The following is a 24,064-nucleotide window of genomic DNA, read 5'->3' as shown; positions in this document are numbered from 1 at the left end:
GGTCAGCGAGCACAGGGGGTGATGGATGAGCGGGACTGGGTGCGAGTTAGGACATGGGTCAGCGAGCACAGGGGATGATGGGTGAGCGCGACTCGGTGCGAGTTAGGACATGGGTCAGCGAGCACAGGGGGTGATGGGTGAGTGGGACTCGGTGCGAGTTAGGACATGGGTCAGCGAGCACAGGGGGTGATGGGTCAGCGGGACTGGGTGTGAGTTAGGACACAGGGCACATGGGGTGATGGGTGAGTGGGACTTGGTGCGAGTTAGGACACGGGGCAGCCGAGTTTTAGATGAGCTCAAGTTTATGGAGGGTGGAAAATGAAAGCATCAATACATATCCAGAACGTCTCCGCAAGAATGGAGGTGAAACAAACACAACATTCCACAATTTTCCGGTTGCCGTGGTACGAGGCTTTTGATAACAAGGACCAGGGCAGTGTCTCATACACCGCTCCGGCTGTGATCGGCCGATGCTCCACAGTCGTGGGGTAGACCCTGGGACCTCCCTGCTCCACATGGCCCCGCCCCCTGCGGGCTGCTGCTTTTATCGGCGAAGTGGGGAGTTGCATGTTGTATATGAAATTCAACAATAAACCTTTGTACTGGAATCCTTTCTTTATATTGTCAACCCAATACTCAGGATATCACTGCTTAAATTCAAAAAATTATAACATTGGAAACGTAGTTTTGAAATCCGCAAGGAGCAAGGGGGGTGCACGTCTGATGGTAACGTATTAATTCTTGAATGCTCTGTACTTATACAGTTTGCAGTACGGCAATTATGTCACATGTCCAAAAATAAATAGGAGCCTCTTTAATGGGAACCCATCCTTGATGAGCTAAACATTGTGGTTATCCAACTACTCACGGTAGGAAAGAAAGTTTAGGGAATGTATAAAGGAAGATTGGCAGTTTATATAGCTCCTTTAATGCCCTCAGCATGTCTCAAAGCACTTTATAATCAATCAAGTACTTTTGAAGCGTAGTCCCTGTTGTAATGTAGGAAACGCAGCAGTCAATTTGCGCACAGCAAGCTCCCACACAGAGCAATGACCAGATCATCTGTTTCAGTATTGTTGGTTGCAGGATAAATATTGGCCAGGACACCGGGGATAACTCCCCTGCTCTTCTTCAAAATAGTGCCATGGGATCTTTTACATCCACCTGAGGGCAGACAGGGCTCTCGGTTTAACGTCTCACTTGAAAGATGTTAAATGAGTTAACGCCTGGTGAGATGCTCCCTTTCGTTGATGCTAATGCAACCACAACTGTTAAGAGAAATATTTTATTTATTTACTTACTGGCAATCCGTAAACGTTGGTCGGTAATAAAATGCCGGAAACTTTGACTCATAGTTTGCTTTGACGGTGCTGTTCCCATTCGAGGCCATAAACTATGGAGAAAACAGAACAAGTTCATCAATCAATCGATGATCTCCATGAAATATATATGGGTTGTGAAGATGGCATGAATCACTGATTTCCCTGCACCATAATCGTGACCTTACAGTGGAGAAAGCTGGTGAGCAAGATCGATGTTTGGCTCAGTCTCAGTCTGTCCGCTCACTCACAATCTGTGTCCGGCTCAGTCACAGTCTGTGTCTGGCTCAGTCTCAGTCTGTCTGGCTCAGTCACAGTCTGTGTCTGGCTCAGTAACAGTCTGTGTCCGGCTCAGTCACAGTCTGTGTCTGGCTCATTTACAGTCTGTGTCTGGCTCAGTAACAGTCTGTGTCCGGCTCAGTCACAATCTGTGTCCGGCTCAGTCACAGTCTGTGTCTGGCTCAGTCTCAGTCTGTCTGGCTCAGTCACAGTCTGTGTCTGGCTCAGTAACAGTCTGTGTCCGGCTCAGTCACAATCTGTGTCCGGCTCAGTCACAGTCTGTGTCCGGCTCAGTCTCAGTCTGTGTCTGGCTCAGTCTCAGTCTGTCTGGCTCAGTCTCAGTCTGTGTCCGGCTCAGTCACAGTCTGTGTCTGGCTCATTTACAGTCTGTGTCTGGCTCAGTCTCAGTCTGTGTCTGGCTCAGTCTCAGTCTGTGTCTGGCTCAGTCTCAGTCTGTGTCCGGCTCACTCACAGTCTGTGTCTGGCTCAGTCTCAGTCTGTGTCTGGCTCAGTCTCAGTCTGTGTCCGGCTCACTCACAATCTGTGTCTGGCTCAGTCTCAGTCTGTGTCTGGCTCAGTCTCAGTCTGTGTCTGGCTCACTCACAATCTGTGTCCGGCTCAGTCACAGTCTGTGTCTGGCTCAGTCTCAGTCTGTGTCTGGCTCAGTCTCAGTCTGTGTCCGGCTCACTCACAATCTGTGTCCGGCTCAGTCACAGTCTGTGTCCGGCTCAGTCACAGTCTGTGTCTGGCTCAGTCTCAGTCTGTGTCCGGCTCACTCACAGTCTGTGTCTGGCTCAGTCTCAGTCTGTTTCCGGCTCAGTCACAGTCTGTGTCCGGCTCACTCACAGTCTGTGTCTGGCTCAGTCTCAGTCTGTGTCCGGCTCACTCACAGTCTGTGTCCGGCTCACTCACAGTCTGTGTCTGGCTCAGTCTCAGTCTGTGTCCGGCTCACTCACAGTCTGTGTCCGGCTCACTCACAGTCTGTGTCTGGCTCAGTCTCAGTCTGTGTCCGGCTCACTCACAGTCTGTGTCCGGCTCAGTCACAGTTTGTGTCCGGCTCACTCACAGTCTGTGTCCGGCCCACTCACAGTCTGTGTCCGGCACAGTCACATTCTGTGTCCGGCTCAGTCACAGTCTGTGTCCGGCTCACTCACAGTCTGTGTCTGGCTCAGTCTCAGTATGTGTCCGGCTCAATCTCAGTCTGTGTCTGGCTCAGTCTCAGTCTGTGTCTGGCTCAATCTCAGTCTGTGTCTGGCTCAGTCTCAGTCTGTGTCCGGCTCAATCTCAGTCTGTGTCTGGCTCAGTCTCAGTCTGTGTCTGGCTCAGTCTCAGTCTGTGTCCGGCTCACTCACAGTCTGTGTCCGGCTCAGTCACAGTCTGTGTCCGGCTCAGTCTCAGTCTGTGTCCGGCTCAATCTCAGTCTGTGTCTGGCTCAGTCACAGTCTGTGTCCGGCTCAGTCACAATCTGTGTCCGGCTCAGTCACAGTCTGTGTCCGGCTCAATCTCAGTCTGTGTCTGGCTCAGTCTCAGTCTGTGTCTGGCTCAGTCTCAGTCTGTGTTTGGCTCAGTCACAGTCTGTCCGGCTCACTCACAATCTGTGTCCGGCTCAGTCACAGTCTGTGTCCGGCTCAGTCACAGTCTGTGTCCGGCTCAGTCACAGTCTGTGTCCGTCTCAGTCACAGTCTGTGTCTGGCTCAGTCACAGTCTGTGTCCGGCTCAGTCTCAGTCTGTGTCTGGCTCAGTCACAGTCTGTGTCCGGCTCAGTCACAGTCTGTGTCAGGCTCAGTCACAGTCTGTCTCCGGCTCACTCACAGTCTGTGTCTGGCTCAGTCTCAGTCTGTGTCTGGCTCACTCACAGTCTGTGTCTGGCTCAGTCTCAGTCTGTGTCCGGCTCAGTCTCAATCTGTGTCCGGCTTAGTCTCAGTCTGTGTCCGGCTCAGTCACAGTCTGTGTCTGGCTCAGTCTCAGTCTGTCCGGCTCAGTCTCAGTCTGTCCGGCTCAGTCTCAGTCTGTGTCTGGCTCAGTCTCAGTCTGTGTCTGGCTCAGTCTCAGTCTGTCTGGCTCAGTCTCAGTCTGTGTCCGACTCAGTCTCAGTCTGTGTCTGGCTCAGTCTCAGTCTGTGTCCGGCTCAGTCTCAGTCTGTGTCTGGCTCAGTCACAGTCTGTGTCTGGCTCAGTCTCAGTCTGTGTCCGGCTCAGTCTCAGTCTGTGTCTGGCTCAGTCACAGTCTGTCTCCGGCTCACTCACAGTCTGTGTCTGGCTCAGTCTCAGTCTGTGTCTGGCTCACTCACAGTCTGTGACTGGCTCAGTCTCAGTCTGTGTCCGGTTCAGTCACAGTCTGTGTCCGGCTCAGTCACAGTCTGTGTCCGGCTCAGTCACAGTCTGTGTCCGTCTCAGTCACAGTCTGTGTCCGGCTCAGTCTCAGTCTGTGTCTGGCTCAGTCTCAGTCTGTGTCTGGCTCAGTCACAGTCTGTGTCTGGCTCACTCACAGTCTGTGTCTGGCTCAGTCTCAGTCTGTGTCCGGCTCACTCACAGTCTGTGTCCGGCTCAGTCACAATCTGTGTCCGGCTCAGTCTCAGTCTGTGTCTGGCTCAGTCTCAGTCTGTGTCTGGCTCAGTCTCAGTCTGTGTTTGGCTCAGTCACAGTCTGTCCGGCTCACTCACAATCTGTGTCCGGCTCAGTCACAGTCTGTGTTCTCAGTCTGTGTCCGGCTCAATCTCAGTCTGTGTCTGGCTCAGTCTCAGTCTGTCTGGCTCAGTCTCAGTCTGTCTGGCTCAGTCTCGGTCTGTCTGGCTCAGTCACAGTCTGTGTCTGGCTCAGTCTCAGTCTGTGTCTGGCTCAGTCTCAGTCTGTCTGGCTCAGTCACAGTCTGTGTCTGGCTCAGTAACAGTCTGTGTCCGGCTCATTCACAGTCTGTGTCTGGCTCAGTCTCAGTCTGTCTGGCTCAGTCACAGTCTGTGTCTGGCTCAGTCACAGTCTGTGTCCGGCTCAGTCACAGTCTGTGTCCGGCTCAGTCACAGTCTGTGTCTGGCTCACTCACAGTCTGTGTCTGGCTCAGTCTCAGTCTGTGTCCGGCTCAATCTCAGTATGTGTCTGGCTCAGTCTCAGTCTGTGTCCGGCTCAGTCTCAGTCTGTCTGGCTCAGTCTCAGTCTGTCTGGCTCAGTCACAGTCTGTGTCTGGCTCAGTCACAGTCTGTGTCCGGCTCAGTCACAGTCTGTGTCCGGCTCACTCACAGTCTGTGTCCGGCTCAGTCTCAGTCTGTGTCTGGCTCAGTCACAGTCTGTGTCCGGCTCAGTCACAGTCTGTGTCTGGCTCAGTCTCAGTCTGTGTCCGGCTCAGTCACAGTCGGTGTCCGGCTCAGTCACAGTCTGTGTCCCGCTCAGTCACAGTCTGTGTCCGGCTCAGTCACAGTCTGTGTCCGGCTCAGTCACAGTCTGTGTCCGTCTCAGTCACAGTCTGTGTCTGGCTCAGTCTCAATCTGTGTCTGGCTCAGTCTCAGTCTGTGTCCGGCTCAGTCTCAGTCTGTGTCCGGCTCAGTCACAGTCTGTGTCTGGCTCAGTCACAGTCTGTGTCCGGCTCAGTCTCAGTCTGTGTCTGGCTCAGTCACAGTCTGTGTCCGGCTCAGTCACAGTCTGTGTCAGGCTCAGTCACAGTCTGTCTCCGGCTCACTCACAGTCTGTGTCTGGCTCAGTCTCAGTCTGTGTCTGGCTCACTCACAGTCTGTGTCTGGCTCAGTCTCAGTCTGTGTCCGGCTCAGTCTCAATCTGTGTCCGGCATGGTCTCAGTCTGTGTCCGGCTCAGTCACAGTCTGTGTCTGGCTCAGTCTCAGTCTGTCCGGCTCAGTCTCAGTCTGTCCGGCTCAGTCTCAGTCTGTGTCTGGCTCAGTCTCAGTCTGTGTCTGGCTCAGTCTCAGTCTGTGTCTGGCTCAGTCTCAGTCTGTCTGGCTCAGTCTCAGTCTGTGTCCGACTCAGTCTCAGTCTGTGTCTGGCTCAGTCTCAGTCTGTGTCCGGCTCAGTCTCAGTCTGTGTCTGGCTCAGTCACAGTCTGTGTCTGGCTCAGTCTCAGTCTGTGTCCGGCTCAGTCTCAGTCTGTGTCTGGCTCAGTCACAGTCTGTCTCCGGCTCACTCACAGTCTGTGTCTGGCTCAGTCTCAGTCTGTGTCTGGCTCACTCACAGTCTGTGACTGGCTCAGTCTCAGTCTGTGTCCGGCTCAGTCACAGTCTGTGTCCGGCTCAGTCACAGTCTGTGTCCGGCTCAGTCACAGTCTGTGTCCGGCTCAGTCTCAGTCTGTGTCTGGCTCAGTCTCAGTCTGTGTCTGGCTCAGTCACAGTCTGTGTCTGGCTCACTCACAGTCTGTGTCTGGCTCAGTCTCAGTCTGTGTCCGGCTCACTCACAGTCTGTGTCCGGCTCAGTCACAATCTGTGTCTGGCTCAGTCTCAGTCTGTGTCTGGCTCAGTCTCAGTCTGTGTCCAGCTCACTCACAGTCTGTGTCTGGCTCAGTCTCAGTCTGTGTCCGGCTCAGTCTCAATCTGTGTCCGGCTTAGTCTCAGTCTGTGTCCGGCTCAGTCACAGTCTGTGTCTGGCTCAGTCTCAGTCTGTCCGGCTCAGTCTCAGTCTGTCCGGCTCAGTCTCAGTCTGTGTCTGGCTCAGTCTCAGTCTGTGTCTGGCTCAGTCTCAGTCTGTCTGGCTCAGTCTCAGTCTGTGTCCGACTCAGTCTCAGTCTGTGTCTGGCTCAGTCTCAGTCTGTGTCCGGCTCAGTCTCAGTCTGTGTCTGGCTCAGTCACAGTCTGTGTCTGGCTCAGTCTCAGTCTGTGTCCGGCTCAGTCTCAGTCTGTGTCTGGCTCAGTCACAGTCTGTCTCCGGCTCACTCACAGTCTGTGTCTGGCTCAGTCTCAGTCTGTGTCTGGCTCACTCACAGTCTGTGACTGGCTCAGTCTCAGTCTGTGTCCGGTTCAGTCACAGTCTGTGTCCGGCTCAGTCACAGTCTGTGTCCGGCTCAGTCACAGTCTGTGTCCGTCTCAGTCACAGTCTGTGTCCGGCTCAGTCTCAGTCTGTGTCTGGCTCAGTCTCAGTCTGTGTCTGGCTCAGTCACAGTCTGTGTCTGGCTCACTCACAGTCTGTGTCTGGCTCAGTCTCAGTCTGTGTCCGGCTCACTCACAGTCTGTGTCCGGCTCAGTCACAATCTGTGTCCGGCTCAGTCTCAGTCTGTGTCTGGCTCAGTCTCAGTCTGTGTCTGGCTCAGTCTCAGTCTGTGTTTGGCTCAGTCACAGTCTGTCCGGCTCACTCACAATCTGTGTCCGGCTCAGTCACAGTCTGTGTTCTCAGTCTGTGTCCGGCTCAATCTCAGTCTGTGTCTGGCTCAGTCTCAGTCTGTCTGGCTCAGTAACAGTCTGTGTCCGGCTCATTCACAGTCTGTGTCTGGCTCAGTCTCAGTCTGTCTGGCTCAGTCTCAGTCTGTCTGGCTCAGTCACAGTCTGTGTCTGGCTCAGTCACAGTCTGTGTCCGGCTCAGTCACAGTCTGTGTCCGGCTCAGTCACAGTCTGTGTCTGGCTCACTCACAGTCTGTGTCTGGCTCAGTCTCAGTCTGTGTCCGGCTCACTCACAGTCTGTGTCCGGCTCAGTCACAATCTGTGTCTGGCTCAGTCTCAGTCTGTGTCTGGCTCAGTCTCAGTCTGTGTCCAGCTCACTCACAGTCTGTGTCTGGCTCAGTCTCAGTCTGTGTCCGGCTCAGTCTCAATCTGTGTCCGGCTTAGTCTCAGTCTGTGTCCGGCTCAGTCACAGTCTGTGTCTGGCTCAGTCTCAGTCTGTCCGGCTCAGTCTCAGTCTGTCCGGCTCAGTCTCAGTCTGTGTCTGGCTCAGTCTCAGTCTGTGTCTGGCTCAGTCTCAGTCTGTCTGGCTCAGTCTCAGTCTGTGTCCGACTCAGTCTCAGTCTGTGTCTGGCTCAGTCTCAGTCTGTGTCCGGCTCAGTCTCAGTCTGTGTCTGGCTCAGTCACAGTCTGTGTCTGGCTCAGTCTCAGTCTGTGTCCGGCTCAGTCTCAGTCTGTGTCTGGCTCAGTCACAGTCTGTCTCCGGCTCACTCACAGTCTGTGTCTGGCTCAGTCTCAGTCTGTGTCTGGCTCACTCACAGTCTGTGACTGGCTCAGTCTCAGTCTGTGTCCGGTTCAGTCACAGTCTGTGTCCGGCTCAGTCACAGTCTGTGTCCGGCTCAGTCACAGTCTGTGTCCGTCTCAGTCACAGTCTGTGTCCGGCTCAGTCTCAGTCTGTGTCTGGCTCAGTCTCAGTCTGTGTCTGGCTCAGTCACAGTCTGTGTCTGGCTCACTCACAGTCTGTGTCTGGCTCAGTCTCAGTCTGTGTCCGGCTCACTCACAGTCTGTGTCCGGCTCAGTCACAATCTGTGTCCGGCTCAGTCTCAGTCTGTGTCTGGCTCAGTCTCAGTCTGTGTCTGGCTCAGTCTCAGTCTGTGTTTGGCTCAGTCACAGTCTGTCCGGCTCACTCACAATCTGTGTCCGGCTCAGTCACAGTCTGTGTTCTCAGTCTGTGTCCGGCTCAATCTCAGTCTGTGTCTGGCTCAGTCTCAGTCTGTCTGGCTCAGTCTCAGTCTGTCTGGCTCAGTCTCGGTCTGTCTGGCTCAGTCACAGTCTGTGTCTGGCTCAGTCTCAGTCTGTGTCTGGCTCAGTCTCAGTCTGTCTGGCTCAGTCACAGTCTGTGTCTGGCTCAGTAACAGTCTGTGTCCGGCTCATTCACAGTCTGTGTCTGGCTCAGTCTCAGTCTGTCTGGCTCAGTCACAGTCTGTGTCTGGCTCAGTCACAGTCTGTGTCCGGCTCAGTCACAGTCTGTGTCCGGCTCAGTCACAGTCTGTGTCTGGCTCACTCACAGTCTGTGTCTGGCTCAGTCTCAGTCTGTGTCCGGCTCAATCTCAGTATGTGTCTGGCTCAGTCTCAGTCTGTGTCCGGCTCAGTCTCAGTCTGTCTGGCTCAGTCTCAGTCTGTCTGGCTCAGTCACAGTCTGTGTCTGGCTCAGTCACAGTCTGTGTCCGGCTCAGTCACAGTCTGTGTCCGGCTCACTCACAGTCTGTGTCCGGCTCAGTCTCAGTCTGTGTCTGGCTCAGTCACAGTCTGTGTCCGGCTCAGTCACAGTCTGTGTCTGGCTCAGTCTCAGTCTGTGTCCGGCTCAGTCACAGTCGGTGTCCGGCTCAGTCACAGTCTGTGTCCCGCTCAGTCACAGTCTGTGTCCGGCTCAGTCACAGTCTGTGTCCGGCTCAGTCACAGTCTGTGTCCGTCTCAGTCACAGTCTGTGTCTGGCTCAGTCTCAATCTGTGTCTGGCTCAGTCTCAGTCTGTGTCCGGCTCAGTCTCAGTCTGTGTCCGGCTCAGTCACAGTCTGTGTCTGGCTCAGTCACAGTCTGTGTCCGGCTCAGTCTCAGTCTGTGTCTGGCTCAGTCACAGTCTGTGTCCGGCTCAGTCACAGTCTGTGTCAGGCTCAGTCACAGTCTGTCTCCGGCTCACTCACAGTCTGTGTCTGGCTCAGTCTCAGTCTGTGTCTGGCTCACTCACAGTCTGTGTCTGGCTCAGTCTCAGTCTGTGTCCGGCTCAGTCTCAATCTGTGTCCGGCATGGTCTCAGTCTGTGTCCGGCTCAGTCACAGTCTGTGTCTGGCTCAGTCTCAGTCTGTCCGGCTCAGTCTCAGTCTGTCCGGCTCAGTCTCAGTCTGTGTCTGGCTCAGTCTCAGTCTGTGTCTGGCTCAGTCTCAGTCTGTCTGGCTCAGTCTCAGTCTGTGTCCGACTCAGTCTCAGTCTGTGTCTGGCTCAGTCTCAGTCTGTGTCCGGCTCAGTCTCAGTCTGTGTCTGGCTCAGTCACAGTCTGTGTCTGGCTCAGTCTCAGTCTGTGTCCGGCTCAGTCTCAGTCTGTGTCTGGCTCAGTCACAGTCTGTCTCCGGCTCACTCACAGTCTGTGTCTGGCTCAGTCTCAGTCTGTGTCTGGCTCACTCACAGTCTGTGACTGGCTCAGTCTCAGTCTGTGTCCGGCTCAGTCACAGTCTGTGTCCGGCTCAGTCACAGTCTGTGTCCGGCTCAGTCACAGTCTGTGTCCGGCTCAGTCTCAGTCTGTGTCTGGCTCAGTCTCAGTCTGTGTCTGGCTCAGTCACAGTCTGTGTCTGGCTCACTCACAGTCTGTGTCTGGCTCAGTCTCAGTCTGTGTCCGGCTCACTCACAGTCTGTGTCCGGCTCAGTCACAATCTGTGTCTGGCTCAGTCTCAGTCTGTGTCTGGCTCAGTCTCAGTCTGTGTCCAGCTCACTCACAGTCTGTGTCTGGCTCACTCACAGTCTGTGTCCGGCTCAGTCTCAGTCTGTGTCTGGCTCAGTCTCAGTCTGTGTCTGGCTCAGTCTCAGTCTGTCCGGCTCAGTGTCAGTCTGTGTCTGGCTCAGTCTCAGTCTGTGTCTGGCTCAGTCTCATTCTGTGTCCGGCTCAGTCTCAGTCTGTGTCTGGCTCAGTCTCAGTCTGTGTCCGGCTCAGTCTCAGTATGTCCGGCTCAGTCTCAGTCTGTGTCTGGCTCAGTCTCAGTCTGTGTCTGGCTCAGTCTCAGTCTGTGTCTGGCTCAGTCTCAGTCTGTGTCTGGCTCAGTCTCAGTCTGTCCGGCTCAGTCTCAGTCTGTGTCTGGCTCAGTCCCAGTCTGTCCGGCTCAGTCTCAGTCTGTGTCTGGCTCAGTGTCAGTCTGTGTCCGGCTTAGTCTCAGTCTGTGTCCGGCTCAGTCACAGTCTGTGTCTGGCTCAGTCTCAGTCTGTCTGGATCAGTCTCAGTCTGTCCGGCTCAGTCTCAGTCTGTGTCTGGCTCAGTCTCAGTCTCTGTCTGGCTCAGTCTCAGTCTGTCTGGCTCAGTCTCAGTCTGTGTCCGGCTCAGTCTCAGTCTGTGTCTGGCTCAGTCTCAGTCTGTGTCCGGCTCAGTCTCAGTCTGTGTCTGGCTCAGTCACAGTCTGTGTCTGGCTCAGTCACAGTCTGTGTCTGGCTCAGTCTCAGTCTGTCCGGCTCAGTCTCAGTCTGTGTCTGGCTCAGTCCCAGTCTGTCCGGCTCAGTCTCAGTCTGTGTCTGGCTCAGTGTCAGTCTGTGTCCGGCTTAGTCTCAGTCTGTGTCCGGCTCAGTCACAGTCTGTGTCTGGCTCAGTCTCAGTCTGTCTGGATCAGTCTCAGTCTGTCCGGCTCAGTCTCAGTCTGTGTCTGGCTCAGTCTCAGTCTCTGTCTGGCTCAGTCTCAGTCTGTCTGGCTCAGTCTCAGTCTGTGTCCGGCTCAGTCTCAGTCTGTGTCTGGCTCAGTCTCAGTCTGTGTCCGGCTCAGTCTCAGTCTGTGTCTGGCTCAGTCACAGTCTGTGTCTGGCTCAGTCTCAGTCTGTGTCTGGCTCAGTCTCAGTCTGTGTCTGGCTCAGTCTCAGTCTGTCCGGCTCAGTCTCAGTCTGTGTCTGGCTCAGTCCCAGTCTGTCCGGCTCAGTCTCAGTCTGTGTCTGGCTCAGTCTCAGTCTGTGTCCGGCTTAGTCTCAGTCTGCGTCCGGCTCAGTCACAGTCTGTGTCTGGCTCAGTCTCAGTCTGTCCGGCTCAGTCTCAGTCTGTCTGGCTCAGTCTCAGTCTGTGTTTGGCTCAGTCTCAGTCTGTGTCTGCCTCAGTCTCAGTCTGTCTGGCTCAGTCTCAGTCTGTGTCCGGCTCAGTCTCAGTCTGTGTCTGGCTCAGTCTCAGTCTGTGTCCGGCTCAGTCTCAGTCTGTCCGGCTCAGTGTCAGTCTGTGTCCGGCTCAGTCTCAGTCTGTGTCTGGCTCAGTCTCAGTCTGTCCGGCTCAGTCTCAGTCTGTTCGGCTCAGTCTCAGTCTGTGTCTGGCTCAGTCTCAGTCTGTCCGGCTCAGTCTCAGTCTGTGTCTGGCTCAGTCTCAGTCTGTGTCCGGCTCAGTCACAGTCTGTGTCTGGCTCAGTCTCAGTCTATGTCTGGCTCAGTTACAGTCTGTGTCTGGCTCAGTCTCAGTCTGTCCGGCTCAGTCTCAGTCAGTGTCCGGCTCAGTCACAGAGCACTGTGTCCGGCTCAGTCACAGTCTGGGGCCGGCTCAGTCACAGTCTATGTCCGGCTCAGTCACAGAGCACTGTGTCCGGCTCAGTCACAGTCTGTGGCCAGCTCAGTCTCAGTCTGTGTCCGGCTCAGTCACAGTCTGTGGCCGGCTCAGTCACAGAGCACTGTGTCCGGCTCAGTCTGAGTCTGTGTCCGGCTCAGTCACAGAGCACTGTGTCCGGCTCAGTCACAGTCTGTGTCCGGCTCAGTCACAGTCTGTGTACGGCTCAGTCACAGTCTGTGTCCGGCTCACTCACAGTCTGTGTCCGGCTCAGTCTCAGTCTGTGTCTGGCTCAGTCTCAGTCTGTGTCTGGCTCAGTCACAGTCTGTGTCCGGCTCAGTCTCAGTCTGTGTCCGGCTCAGTCACAGTCTGTGTCCGGCTCAGTCTCAGTCTGTGTCCGGCTCAGTCACAGTCTGTGTCTGGCTCAGTCACAGTCTGTGTCCGGCTCAGTCTCAGTCTGTGTCTGGCTCAGTCACAGTCTGTGTCTGGCTCAGTCACAGTCTGTCTCCGGCTCACTCACAGTCTGTGTCTGGCTCAGTCTCAGTCTGTGTCTGGCTCACTCACAGTCTTTGTCTGGCTCAGTCTCAGTCTATGTCCGGCTCACTCACAGTCTGTGTCCGGCTCAGTCACGGTCTGTGTCTGGCTCAGTCACAGTCTGTGTCCGGCTCAGTCTCAGTCTGTGTCCAGCTCACTCACAGTCTGTGTCTGGCTCACTCACAGTCTGTGTCCGGCTCAGTCTCAGTCTGTGTCTGGCTCAGTCTCAGTCTGTGTCTGGCTCAGTCTCAGTCTGTCCGGCTCAGTCTCAGTCTGTGTCTGGCTCAGTCTCAGTCTGTGTTTGGCTCAGTCTCAGTCTGTGTCCGGCTCAGTCTCAGTCTGTGTCTGGCTCAGTCTCAGTCTGTGTCCGGCTCAGTCTCAGTCTGTCCGGCTCAGTCTCAGTCTGTGTCTGGCTCAGTCTCAGTCTGTGTCCGGCTCAGTCTCAGTCTGTGTCCGGCTCACTCACAGTCTGTGTCTGGCTCAGTCTCAGTCTGTCCGGCTCAGTCTCAGTCTGTCCGGCTCAGTCTCAGTCTGTCCGGCTCAGTCTCAGTCTGTGTCTGGCTCAGTCTCAGTCTGTGTCTGGCTCAATCTCAGTCTGTGTTTGGCTCAGTCTCAGTCTGTGTCCGGCTCAGTCTCAGTCTGTGTCTGGCTCAGTCTCAGTCTGTGTCTGGCTCAGTCTCAGTCTGTCCGGCTCAGTCTCAGTCTGTGTCTGGCTCAGTCTCAGTCTGTGTCTGGCTCAGTCTCAGTCTGTGTCTGGCTCAGTCTCAGTCTGTCTGGCTCAGTCTCAGTCTGTGTCCGGCTCAGTCCCAGTCTGTGTCTGGCTCAGTCTCAGTCTGTGTCTGGCTCAGTCTCAGTCTGTGTCCGGCTTAGTCTCAGTCTGTGTCCGGCTCAGTCACAGTCTGTGTCTGGCTCAGTCTCAGTCTGTCCGGCTCAGTCTCAGTTTGTCCGGCTCAGTCTCAGTCTGTGTCTGGCTCAGTCTCAGTCTGTGTCTGGCTCAGTCTCAGTCTGTCTGGCTCAGTCTCAGTCTGTGTCCGGCTCAGTCTCAGTCTGTGTCTGGCTCAGTCTCAGTCTGTATCCGGATCAGTCACAGTCTGTGTCTGGCTCAGTCACAGTCTGTGTCTGGCTCAGTCACAGTCTGTGTCTGGCTCAGTCTCAGTCTGTGTCCGGCTCAGTCTCAGTCTGTGTCTGGCTCAGTCACAGTCTGTGTCTGGGTCAGTCACAGTCTGTGTCCGGCTCAGTCACAGTCTGTGTCAGGCTCAGTCACAGTCTGTCTCCGGCTCACTCACAGTCTGTGTCTGGCTCAGTCTCAGTCTGTGTCCGGCTCACTCACAGTCTGTGTCTGGCTCAGTCTCAGTCTGTGTCCGGCTTAGTCTCAGTCTGTGTCCGGCTCAGTCACAGTCTGTGTCTGGCTCAGTCTCAGTCTGTCCGGCTCAGTCTCAGTTTGTCCGGCTCAGTCTCAGTCTGTGTCTGGCTCAGTCTCAGTCTGTGTCTGGCTCAGTCTCAGTCTGTCTGGCTCAGTCTCAGTCTGTGTCCGGCTCAGTCTCAGTCTGTGTCTGGCTCAGTCTCAGTCTGTATCCGGATCAGTCACAGTCTGTGTCTGGCTCAGTCACAGTCTGTGTCTGGCTCAGTCACAGTCTGTGTCTGGCTCAGTCTCAGTCTGTGTCCGGCTCAGTCTCAGTCTGTGTCTGGCTCAGTCACAGTCTGTGTCTGGGTCAGTCACAGTCTGTGTCCGGCTCAGTCACAGTCTGTGTCAGGCTCAGTCACAGTCTGTCTCCGGCTCACTCACAGTCTGTGTCTGGCTCAGTCTCAGTCTGTGTCCGGCTCACTCACAGTCTGTGTCTGGCTCACTCACAGTCTGTGTCCGGCTCAGTCTCAGTCTGTGTCTGGCTCAGTCTCAGTCTGTGTCTGGCTCAGTCTCAGTCTGTCCGGCTCAGTCTCAGTCTGTGTCTGGCTCAGTCTCAGTCTGTGTCTGGCTCAGTCTCAGTCTGTGTCCGGCTCAGTCTCAGTCTGTGTCCGGCTCAGTCTCAGTCTGTGTCCGGCTCAGTCTCAGTCTGTGTCTGGCTCAGTCTCAGTCTGTGTCCGGCTCAGTCTCAGTCTGTGTCTGGCTCAGTCTCAGTCTGTGTCTGGCTCAGTCTCAGTCTGTCCGGCTCAGTCTCAGTCTGTGTCTGGCTCAGTCCCAGTCTGTCCGGCTCAGTCTCAGTCTGTGTCTGGCTCAGTCTCAGTCTGTGTCCGGCTTAGTCTCAGTCTGTGTCCGGCTCAGTCACAGTCTGTGTCTGGCTCAGTCTCAGTCTGTCCGGCTCAGTCTCAGTCTGTCCGGCTCAGTCTCAGTCTGTGTCTGGCTCAGTCTCAGTCTGTGTCTGGCTCAGTCTCAGTCTGTCTGGCTCAGTCTCAGTCTGTGTCCGGCTCAGTCTCAGTCTGTGTCCGGCTCAGTCTCAGTCTGTCCGGCTCAGTCTCAGTCTGTGTCCGGCTCATTCTCAGTCTGTGTCTGGCTCAGTCTCAGTCTGTCCGGCTCAGTCTCAGTCTGTTCGGCTCAGTCTCAGTCTGTGTCTGGCTCAGTCTCAGTCTGTCCGGCTCATTCTCAGTCTGTGTCTGGCTCAGTCTCAGTCTGTGTCCGGCTCACTCACAGTCTGTGTCTGGCTCAGTCTCAGTCTGTGTCCGGCTTAGTCTCAGTCTGTGTCCGGCTCAGTCACAGTCTGTGTCTGGCTCAGTCTCAGTCTGTCCGGCTCAGTCTCAGTTTGTCCGGCTCAGTCTCAGTCTGTGTCTGGCTCAGTCTCAGTCTGTGTCTGGCTCAGTCTCAGTCTGTCTGGCTCAGTCTCAGTCTGTGTCCGGCTCAGTCTCAGTCTGTGTCTGGCTCAGTCTCAGTCTGTATCCGGATCAGTCACAGTCTGTGTCTGGCTCAGTCACAGTCTGTGTCTGGCTCAGTCACAGTCTGTGTCTGGCTCAGTCTCAGTCTGTGTCCGGCTCAGTCTCAGTCTGTGTCTGGCTCAGTCACAGTCTGTGTCTGGGTCAGTCACAGTCTGTGTCCGGCTCAGTCACAGTCTGTGTCAGGCTCAGTCACAGTCTGTCTCCGGCTCACTCACAATCTGTGTCTGGCTCAGTCTCAGTCTGTGTCCGGCTCACTCACAGTCTGTGTCCGGCTCAGTCACAGTCTGTGTCTGGCTCAGTCTCAGTCTGTGTCTGGCTCAGTCTCAGTCTGTGTCCGGCTCACTCACAGTCTGTGTCTGGCTCACTCACAGTCTGTGTCCGGCTCAGTCTCAGTCTGTGTCTGGCTCAGTCTCAGTCTGTGTCTGGCTCAGTCTCAGTCTGTCCGGCTCAGTCTCAGTCTGTGTCTGGCTCAGTCTCAGTCTGTGTCTGGCTCAGTCTCAGTCTGTGTCCGGCTCAGTCTCAGTCTGTGTCCGGCTCAGTCTCAGTCTGTGTCCGGCTCAGTCTCAGTCTGTGTCTGGCTCAGTCTCAGTCTGTGTCTGGCTCAGTCTCAGTCTGTGTCCGGCTCAGTCTCAGTCTGTGTCTGGCTCAGTCTCAGTCTGTGTCTGGCTCAGTCTCAGTCTGTCCGGCTCAGTCTCAGTCTGTGTCTGGCTCAGTCCCAGTCTGTCCGGCTCAGTCTCAGTCTGTGTCTGGCTCAGTCTCAGTCTGTGTCCGGCTTAGTCTCAGTCTGTGTCCGGCTCAGTCACAGTCTGTGTCTGGCTCAGTCTCAGTCTGTCCGGCTCAGTCTCAGTCTGTCCGGCTCAGTCTCAGTCTGTGTCTGGCTCAGTCTCAGTCTGTGTCTGGCTCAGTCTCAGTCTGTCTGGCTCAGTCTCAGTCTGTGTCCGGCTCAGTCTCAGTCTGTGTCCGGCTCAGTCTCAGTCTGTCCGGCTCAGTCTCAGTCTGTGTCCGGCTCATTCTCAGTCTGTGTCTGGCTCAGTCTCAGTCTGTCCGGCTCAGTCTCAGTCTGTTCGGCTCAGTCTCAGTCTGTGTCTGGCTCAGTCTCAGTCTGTCCGGCTCATTCTCAGTCTGTGTCTGGCTCAGTCTCAGTCTGTGTCCGGCTCAGTCACAGTCTGTGTCTGGCTCAGTCACAGTCTGTGTCTGGCTCAGTCTCAGTCTATGTCTGGCTCAGTTACAGTCTGTGTCTGGCTCAGTCTCAGTCTGTCCGGCTCAGTCTCAGTCAGTGTCCGGCTCAGTCACAGAGCACTGTGTCCGGCTCAGTCACAGTCTGTGGCCGGCTCAGTCACAGTCTGTGTCCGGCTCAGTCACAGAGCACTGTGTCCGGCTCAGTCACAGTCTGTGGCCGGCTCAGTCACAGTCTGTGGCCGGCTCAGTCACAGTCTGTGTCCGGCTCAGTCACAGTCTGTGTCCGGCTCAGTCTCAGTCTGTGTCTGGCTCAGTCTCAGTCTGTGTCCGGCTCAGTCTCAGTCTGTCCGGCTCAGTCTCAGTCTGTGTCTGGCTCAGTCTCAGTCTGTGTCCGGCTCAGTCTCAGTCTGTGTCCGGCTCACTCACAGTCTGTGTCTGGCTCAGTCTCAGTCTGTCCGGCTCAGTCTCAGTCTGTCCGGCTCAGTCTCAGTCTGTCCGGCTCAGTCTCAGTCTGTGTCTGGCTCAGTCTCAGTCTGTGTCTGGCTCAATCTCAGTCTGTGTTTGGCTCAGTCTCAGTCTGTGTCCGGCTCAGTCTCAGTCTGTGTCTGGCTCAGTCTCAGTCTGTGTCTGGCTCAGTCTCAGTCTGTGTCTGGCTCAGTCTCAGTCTGTGTCTGGCTCAGTCTCAGTCTGTGTCTGGCTCAGTCTCAGTCTGTCTGGCTCAGTCTCAGTCTGTGTCCGGCTCAGTCCCAGTCTGTGTCTGGCTCAGTCTCAGTCTGTGTCTGGCTCAGTCTCAGTCTGTGTCCGGCTTAGTCTCAGTCTGTGTCCGGCTCAGTCACAGTCTGTGTCTGGCTCAGTCTCAGTCTGTCCGGCTCAGTCTCAGTTTGTCCGGCTCAGTCTCAGTCTGTGTCTGGCTCAGTCTCAGTCTGTGTCTGGCTCAGTCTCAGTCTGTCTGGCTCAGTCTCAGTCTGTGTCCGGCTCAGTCTCAGTCTGTGTCTGGCTCAGTCTCAGTCTGTATCCGGATCAGTCACAGTCTGTGTCTGGCTCAGTCACAGTCTGTGTCTGGCTCAGTCACAGTCTGTGTCTGGCTCAGTCTCAGTCTGTGTCCGGCTCAGTCTCAGTCTGTGTCTGGCTCAGTCACAGTCTGTGTCTGGATCAGTCACAGTCTGTGTCCGGCTCAGTCACAGTCTGTGTCAGGCTCAGTCACAGTCTGTCTCCGGCTCACTCACAGTCTGTGTCTGGCTCAGTCTCAGTCTGTGTCCGGCTCACTCACAGTCTGTGTCCGGCTCAGTCACAGTCTGTGTCTGGCTCAGTCTCAGTCTGTCTGGCTCAGTCTCAGTCTGTGTCCGGCTCACTCACAGTCTGTGTCTGGCTCACTCACAGTCTGTGTCCGGCTCAGTCTCAGTCTGTGTCCGGCTCAGTCTCAGTCTGTGTCTGGCTCAGTCTCAGTCTGTGTCTGGCTCAGTCTCAGTCTGTGTCTGGCTCAGTCTCAGTCTGTGTCTGGCTCAGTCTCAGTCTGTCCGGCTCAGTCTCAGTCTGTGTCTGGCTCAGTCTCAGTCTGTGTCTGGCTCAGTCTCAGTCTGTGTCCGGCTCAGTCTCAGTCTGTGTCCGGCTCAGTCTCAGTCTGTGTCCGGCTCAGTCTCAGTCTGTGTCTGGCTCAGTCTCAGTCTGTGTCCGGCTCAGTCTCAGTCTGTGTCTGGCTCAGTCTCAGTCTGTGTCTGGCTCAGTCTCAGTCTGTCCGGCTCAGTCTCAGTCTGTGTCTGGCTCAGTCCCAGTCTGTCCGGCTCAGTCTCAGTCTGTGTCTGGCTCAGTCTCAGTCTGTGTCCGGCTTAGTCTCAGTCTGTGTCCGGCTCAGTCACAGTCTGTGTCTGGCTCAGTCTCAGTCTGTCCGGCTCAGTCTCAGTCTGTCCGGCTCAGTCTCAGTCTGTGTCTGGCTCAGTCTCAGTCTGTCTGGCTCAGTCTCAGTCTGTGTCCGGCTCAGTCTCAGTCTGTGTCTGGCTCAGTCTCAGTCTGTGTCCGGCTCAGTCTCAGTCTGTCCGGCTCAGTCTCAGTCTGTGTCCGGCTCATTCTCAGTCTGTGTCTGGCTCAGTCTCAGTCTGTCCAGCTCAGTCTCAGTCTGTTCGGCTCAGTCTCAGTCTGTGTCTGGCTCAGTCTCAGTCTGTCCGGCTCATTCTCAGTCTGTGTCTGGCTCAGTCTCAGTCTGTGTCCGGCTCAGTCACAGTCTGTGTCTGGCTCAGTCACAGTCTGTGTCTGGCTCAGTCTCAGTCTATGTCTGGCTCAGTTACAGTCTGTGTCTGGCTCAGTCTCAGTCTGTCCGGCTCAGTCTCAGTCAGTGTCCGGCTCAGTCACAGAGCACTGTGTCCGGCTCAGTCACAGTCTGTGGCCGGCTCAGTCACAGTCTGTGTCCGGCTCAGTCACAGAGCACTGTGTCCGGCTCAGTCACAGTCTGTGGCCGGCTCAGTCACAGTCTGTGTCCGGCTCAGTCACAGAGCACTGTGTCCGGCTCAGTCACAGTCTGTGGCCGGCTCAGTCACAGTCTGTGTCCGGCTCAGTCACAGTCTGTGTCCGGCTCAGTCACAGTCTGTGGCCGGCTCAGTCACAGTCTGTGTCCGGCTCAGTCACAGTCTGTGGCCGGCTCAGTCACAGTCTGTGTCCGGCTCAGTCACAGAGCACTGTGTCCGGCTCAGTCACAGTCTGTGTCCGGCTCAGTCTCAGTCTGTGTCCGGCTCAGTCACAGAGCGCTGTGTCTGGCTCACTCACAGTCTGTGTCCGGCTCAGTCACAGAGCGCTGTGTCTGGCTCACTCACAGTCTGTGTCCGGCTCAGTCTCAGTCTGTGTCCGGCTCAGTCACGGCCAACACTGATTGCATGCATTCCTGGAGGGGTGCTCAGGATGCCCTACCCCCACACTCCCGTCATTGGTCGCCCCACACATCCATCTGCAAAATGACATAGACAGACTCAGTGAGTGGGCAAAAATTTGGCAGATGGAGTTAAATCAAAGACCAAGTTATTATTTAAAAGGAGAAAGATTGCAAAGTGCTGCAGTACAGCGGGACCTGGAGGTACTTGTGCATGAAACACAAAAGGTTAGTATGCAGGTACAGCAAGTGATCAGGAAGGCCAAAGGTGTCTTGGCCTTTATTGGAAAGGGGATGGAGTATAAAAGCAGAGAAGTCTTGCTACAGCTTTATAAACGTATTGGTGAGGCCACACCTGGAATACTGCGTGCAGTTTTGGTTTCCATATTTAAGAAAGGATATACTTGCTTTGGAGGCAGTTCAGAGAAGGTTCACTCGGTTGATTGCGGGGATGAGGGGGTTGACTTATGAGGGAAGGTTGAGTAGGTTGGGCCTCTACTCATTGGAATTCAGAAGAATGAGAGGTGATCTTATCGAAACGTATAAGATTATGAGGGGGCTTGACAAGGTGGATGCAGAGAGGATGTTTCCACTGATGGGGGAGACTGGAACTGAATTCCCACGCACAGACTTACCTTAACTTCATCATCCTCCCAGGCATCTAACCGAACAGACTTCACTTTGCTAACTTGAGGGATATTTCGATGAATTCCTGAACAATTTAAACAGATAAAAACTCCAAGAGTAAAAGACGCCCAGTCGCAATCTGAAAAATAACAAAGAACAAAGTTTCCATTAGGTTAGGACTGATTTATCAATGGGAGCCATGGTGCATTAATATCCTTTCTCCTTTTCTTCAATTAATGTTCTTTCCTTTTGTGCAGGCACTGAGATACCAGCAGCAGATCCTCTCGCACTGACTGAGGAAACACAGGAACAGAGGAGGCCATTCAGCCCCGCCCCGAGCCTGTTCCACCATTCAATGATATGATTGTCAATCAGTATCTCAGCTCCATTTACCCACCTTGGTTCCATATCCCTTACTACCCTTAACCCAACAAAGGTCGATCAATCTCAATTTTGAAAATGTCAATTGACCTCAGCAGCTTTTTGAGGGAAGAGCGTTCCAGATTTCCGTCACCCTTTGTGTGAAAATACCACTCTGTGAGGGAGGCTGGTTTGCGTGTCGGAGGGTTATGTCAGTGTGGACACACCCCGACTAGCCTTGATCCTGTGCTTGTCCGACCTGCCCACACACGCATGTCCATCCTTAACCAGGGGTACTGAGGGCAGCGGTGCCTCACTGACATCAACTAACTCTGTGTCAGCACGGCTGAGTGTGTAGCACTGTGGTCTCAGGGCTTCCTGGCCCCTGCCAGTGACTGGGCACACAACCTGGGCATGGAACCCAGTGAGTGCTGCACTGCCACAGGTACCACTTCCCCTTTAGTTCAGGGACTTGATGGAGCTGTGCTCTGTGGTAAGGCAGAAAGAAAGTGCTCAGAACAGACCAGGAAATGAGCCTGCAGAGCAAGGGTTCCCCACTTCAAACAGCAATCTGCATTTCATCTTCACAGATGCCTATCGACCTGATGTATATCCCCCACATTTTCTGTTTGTATTTCCTATTCTCGTATTGGTAAGTTTTTCCCTTTGAACTGTTTATCACAGTGGCAGACCACACGGAATGTTTATCCATTGAAGGATTCAGGGATTTAAGGGTAACATACTTTCTCTCCACCCCCCACAACCCCATTCCCTTGCTCGGTGTCAGGCATGGCTCAGTGGGCAGCACCCCCGCCTTGGAATCAGAAGGCTGTGGGTTCCAGCCCCACTCCAGAGCGCAGTGCTGAGGGAGTGCTGCACTGTTAGAGGGGCTGTCTTTCCGATGAGACGCTAATCCAAGTCTGCCCTCTCAGGCGGATATTAAAGGTGCCACGGCACTAATTCGAAGAAGAGCATTGCTGTTTGTGGGGCCTCGCTGCACCCAGACTGCTTTCCTGCGTTGCGCCACTGACTGCATTTCATTGGCTGTAAAGCACTTTGGAAGGTAATGAGATCAGGAAAGGCACCAGATAAATGCGAGACTTTCTTTCTGAACTGAAACAGCTCATCCAGAATTGCCGGCGAAAACATCACGAAAAACAATTAAAAAATCCACCCAGCTAAAAACATGGGCCTGCCCCCAATCTGGGCGAAAGAGTACAATTTAGGGTCGATTGGACGGTGTTTAAAGAAAATGGGCAAAAAAAAAACTATAAAAATTTACCCCCAGGCTGTGGGTTCGGCCTATCGCCAAAAAAAGAATAAAAATAATTTTTCAAAAGCTTGACTAAAAAAATCCAACAAACATTCCCAACACACTTTTAAATTAAATTACCCAAAAAGATTTTGAAAATAATTGGTAAAAAACCAATCACTTTCCTTTTCCTTGCAGACCTACTCACCTCCCGCCCAGCTCTCACACACTCACACACTCTCTCAGTGTGAGAGTGAGAGTGAGTGTTAGAGTGTGTGAGAGAGTGAGAGTGTGTGAGAATGAGAGTGTGTGAGTGAGAGTGAGTGAGAGTGAGAGTGTGTGAGTGAGAGTAAGAGTGTGAATGAGAGTGTGAGTGTGAGTGAGTGAGAGTGTGTGAGTGAGAGTGTGAGTGAGTGTGAGTGTGTGAGTGAGAGTGTGAGTGAGTGTGAGTGTGTGAGTGAGAGTGTGAATGAGTGTGAGTGAGAGTGTGTGAGTGAGAGTGTGAGTGATTGTGAGTGAGAGTGTGAGTGAGTGAGTGAGAGTGTGAGTGAGAGTGTAAGTGAGAGTGTGAGTGAGTGTGAGTGAGAGTGAGAGTGTGAGAGTGAGAGTGAGAGTGTGAGTGAGTGAGAGTGAGAGTGTGAGTGAAAGTGAGAGTGAGAGTGTGAGTGAAAGTGAGAGTGAGAGTGTGAGTGAAAGTGAGAGTGTGAGTGTGAGTGAGTGAGAGTGTGAGTGAGTGAGAGTGTGAGTGAGTGAGAGTGAGTGAGAGTGTGAGTGAGAGTGAGAGTGAGTGAGAGTGAGAGTGAGAGTGTGAGTGAAAATGAGAGTGTGAGTGAAAGTGAGAGTGTGAGTGAAAGTGAGAGTGAGAGAGAGTGAGAGTGAGAGTGTGAGTGAAAGTGAGAGTGAGTGAGAGTGTGAGTGAGAGTGTGAGTGAGAGTGTGAGTGAAAGTGAGAGTGAGTGAGAGTGTGAGTGAGAGTGTGAGTGAAAGTGAGAGTGAGTGAGAGTGTGAGTGAGAGTGAGAGTGTGAGTGAGAGTGAGTGAGAGTGTGAGTGAGAGTGTGAGTGAGAGTGTGAGTGAAAGTGAGAGTGAGTGAGAGTGTGAGTGAGAGTGTGAGTGAAAGTGAGAGTGAGTGAGAGTGTGAGTGAGAGTGAGAGTGTGAGTGAGAGTGAGTGAGAGTGTGAGTGAGAGTGAGAGTGAGAGTGAGAGTGTGAGTGAGAGTGTGAGTGAAAGTGAGAGTGAGTGAGAGTGTGAGTGAGAGTGTGAGTGAAAGTGAGAGTGAGTGAGAGTGTGAGTGAGAGTGTGAGTGAGAGTGTGAGTGAAAGTGAGAGTGAGAGTGAGTGAGTGAGAGTGTGAGTGAAAGTGAGTGAGAGTGAGAGTGAGAGTGAGAGAGTGAGTGTGAGTGAGAGTGTGAGTGAAAGTGAGAGTGAGTGAGAGTGTGAGTGAGAGTGTGAGTGAGAGTGAGAGTGAGAGTGTGAGTGAGAGTGAGAGTGAGAGTGTGAGTGAGAGTGTGAGTGAGAGTGAGAGAGTGTGAGTGAAAGTGAGTGAGAGTGAGAGAGAGTGAGAGTGTGAGTGAAAGTGAGTGAGAGTGAGAGTGTGAGTGAGAGTGAGAGTGAGAGTGAGTGTGAGTGAGAGTGTGAGTGAAAGTGAGAGTGAGTGAGAGTGAGAGAGATTGAGAGTGTGAGTGAAAGTGAGAGTGAGTGAAAGTGAGAGTGTGAGTGAAAGTGAGAGTGTGAGTGAAAGTGAGAGTGAGTGAGAGTGAGAGTGTGAGTGAGAGTGAGAGTGAGTGTGAGTGAGAGTGAGAGTGAGAGTGAGTGAAAGTGAGAGTGAGTGAGAGTGTGAGTGTGAGTGAAAGTGAGAGAGAGTGAGAGTGAGAGTGTGAGTGAAAGTGAGAGTGAGTGAGAGTGTGAGTGAGAGTGAGAGTGTGAGTGAAAGTGAGAGTGAGTGAGAGTGTGAGTGAGTGAGAGTGTGAGTGAGTGAGAGTGTGAGTGAGTGAGAGTGTGAGTGAGAGTGAGAGTGTGAGTGAGTGAGAGTGAGAGTGAGTGAGAGTGAGTGTGAGTGAAGGTGAGAGTGAGTGAGAGTGTGAGTGAAAGTGAGTGAGAGTGAGTGAGGAGTGTGAGTGAGTGAGAGTGTGAGTGAGTGAGAGTGTGAGTGAGTGAGAGTGTGAGTGAGGAGTGAGAGTGAGAGTGAGTGAGAGTGAGAGTGTGAGTGAAAGTGAGAGTGAGAGTGAGAGTGAGTGAAAGTGAGAGTGTGAGTGAAAGAGAGTGTAAGTGAAAGTGAGAGTGAGAGTGAGTGAGAGTGAGAGTGTGAGTGAGTGAGGAGTGTGAGTGAAAGTGAGAGTGTGAGAGTGAGAGTGAGAGTGTGAGTGAGAGTGAGTGAGAGTGTGAGTGAAAGTGAGAGTGTAGAGTGTGAGTGTGAGTGAAGTGTGAGTGAGAGTGAGAGTGAGTGAGAGTGTGAGTGAAAGAGAGAGGAGAGAGAGTGAGAGTGTGAGTGAGTGAGAGTGTGAGTGTGAGAGTGAGTGAGAGTGAGTGAGAGTGAGAGTGAGAGTGTGAGTGAAAGTGAGAGTGTGAGTGAAAGTGAGAGTGTGAGTGAAGTGAGAGTGAGTGAAAGTGAGAGTGTGAGTGAAAGTGAGAGTGTGAGTGAAAGTGAGAGTGAGTGAGAGTGAGAGTGTGAGTGAGAGTGAGAGTGAGTAAGAGTGAGAGTGAGAGTGTGAGTGAAAGTGAG

General features: G+C 53.8%; 1 protein-coding gene across 2 annotated transcripts in view; it reads right to left on the bottom strand.

Annotated features, from left to right (window-relative positions):
* LOC139280933 (arf-GAP with dual PH domain-containing protein 1-like) overlaps window positions 1-24,064 on the bottom strand; it is a 728,784-nt gene that overhangs the window by 545,828 nt on the left and 158,892 nt on the right. For both annotated transcript variants that reach the window (XM_070900744.1, XM_070900743.1), the window contains exons 2-3: window positions 19,742-19,872; window positions 1,302-1,393 (exon numbers count right to left, since the gene is read on the bottom strand). In XM_070900744.1, the coding sequence (XP_070756845.1) occupies window positions 1,302-1,393; window positions 19,742-19,872 (223 nt within the window). The remainder of the gene's footprint in view (window positions 1-1,301; window positions 1,394-19,741; window positions 19,873-24,064) is intronic.

The sequence above is a fragment of the Pristiophorus japonicus genome, chromosome 15 (genome assembly GCF_044704955.1).
Source record: "Pristiophorus japonicus isolate sPriJap1 chromosome 15, sPriJap1.hap1, whole genome shotgun sequence".
In the NCBI taxonomy this organism is placed as follows: domain Eukaryota; kingdom Metazoa; phylum Chordata; class Chondrichthyes; family Pristiophoridae; genus Pristiophorus; species Pristiophorus japonicus.
The sequence above is the reverse complement of the archived record's forward strand: the minus strand, read 5'-3'. Positions and strand labels throughout refer to the sequence as shown.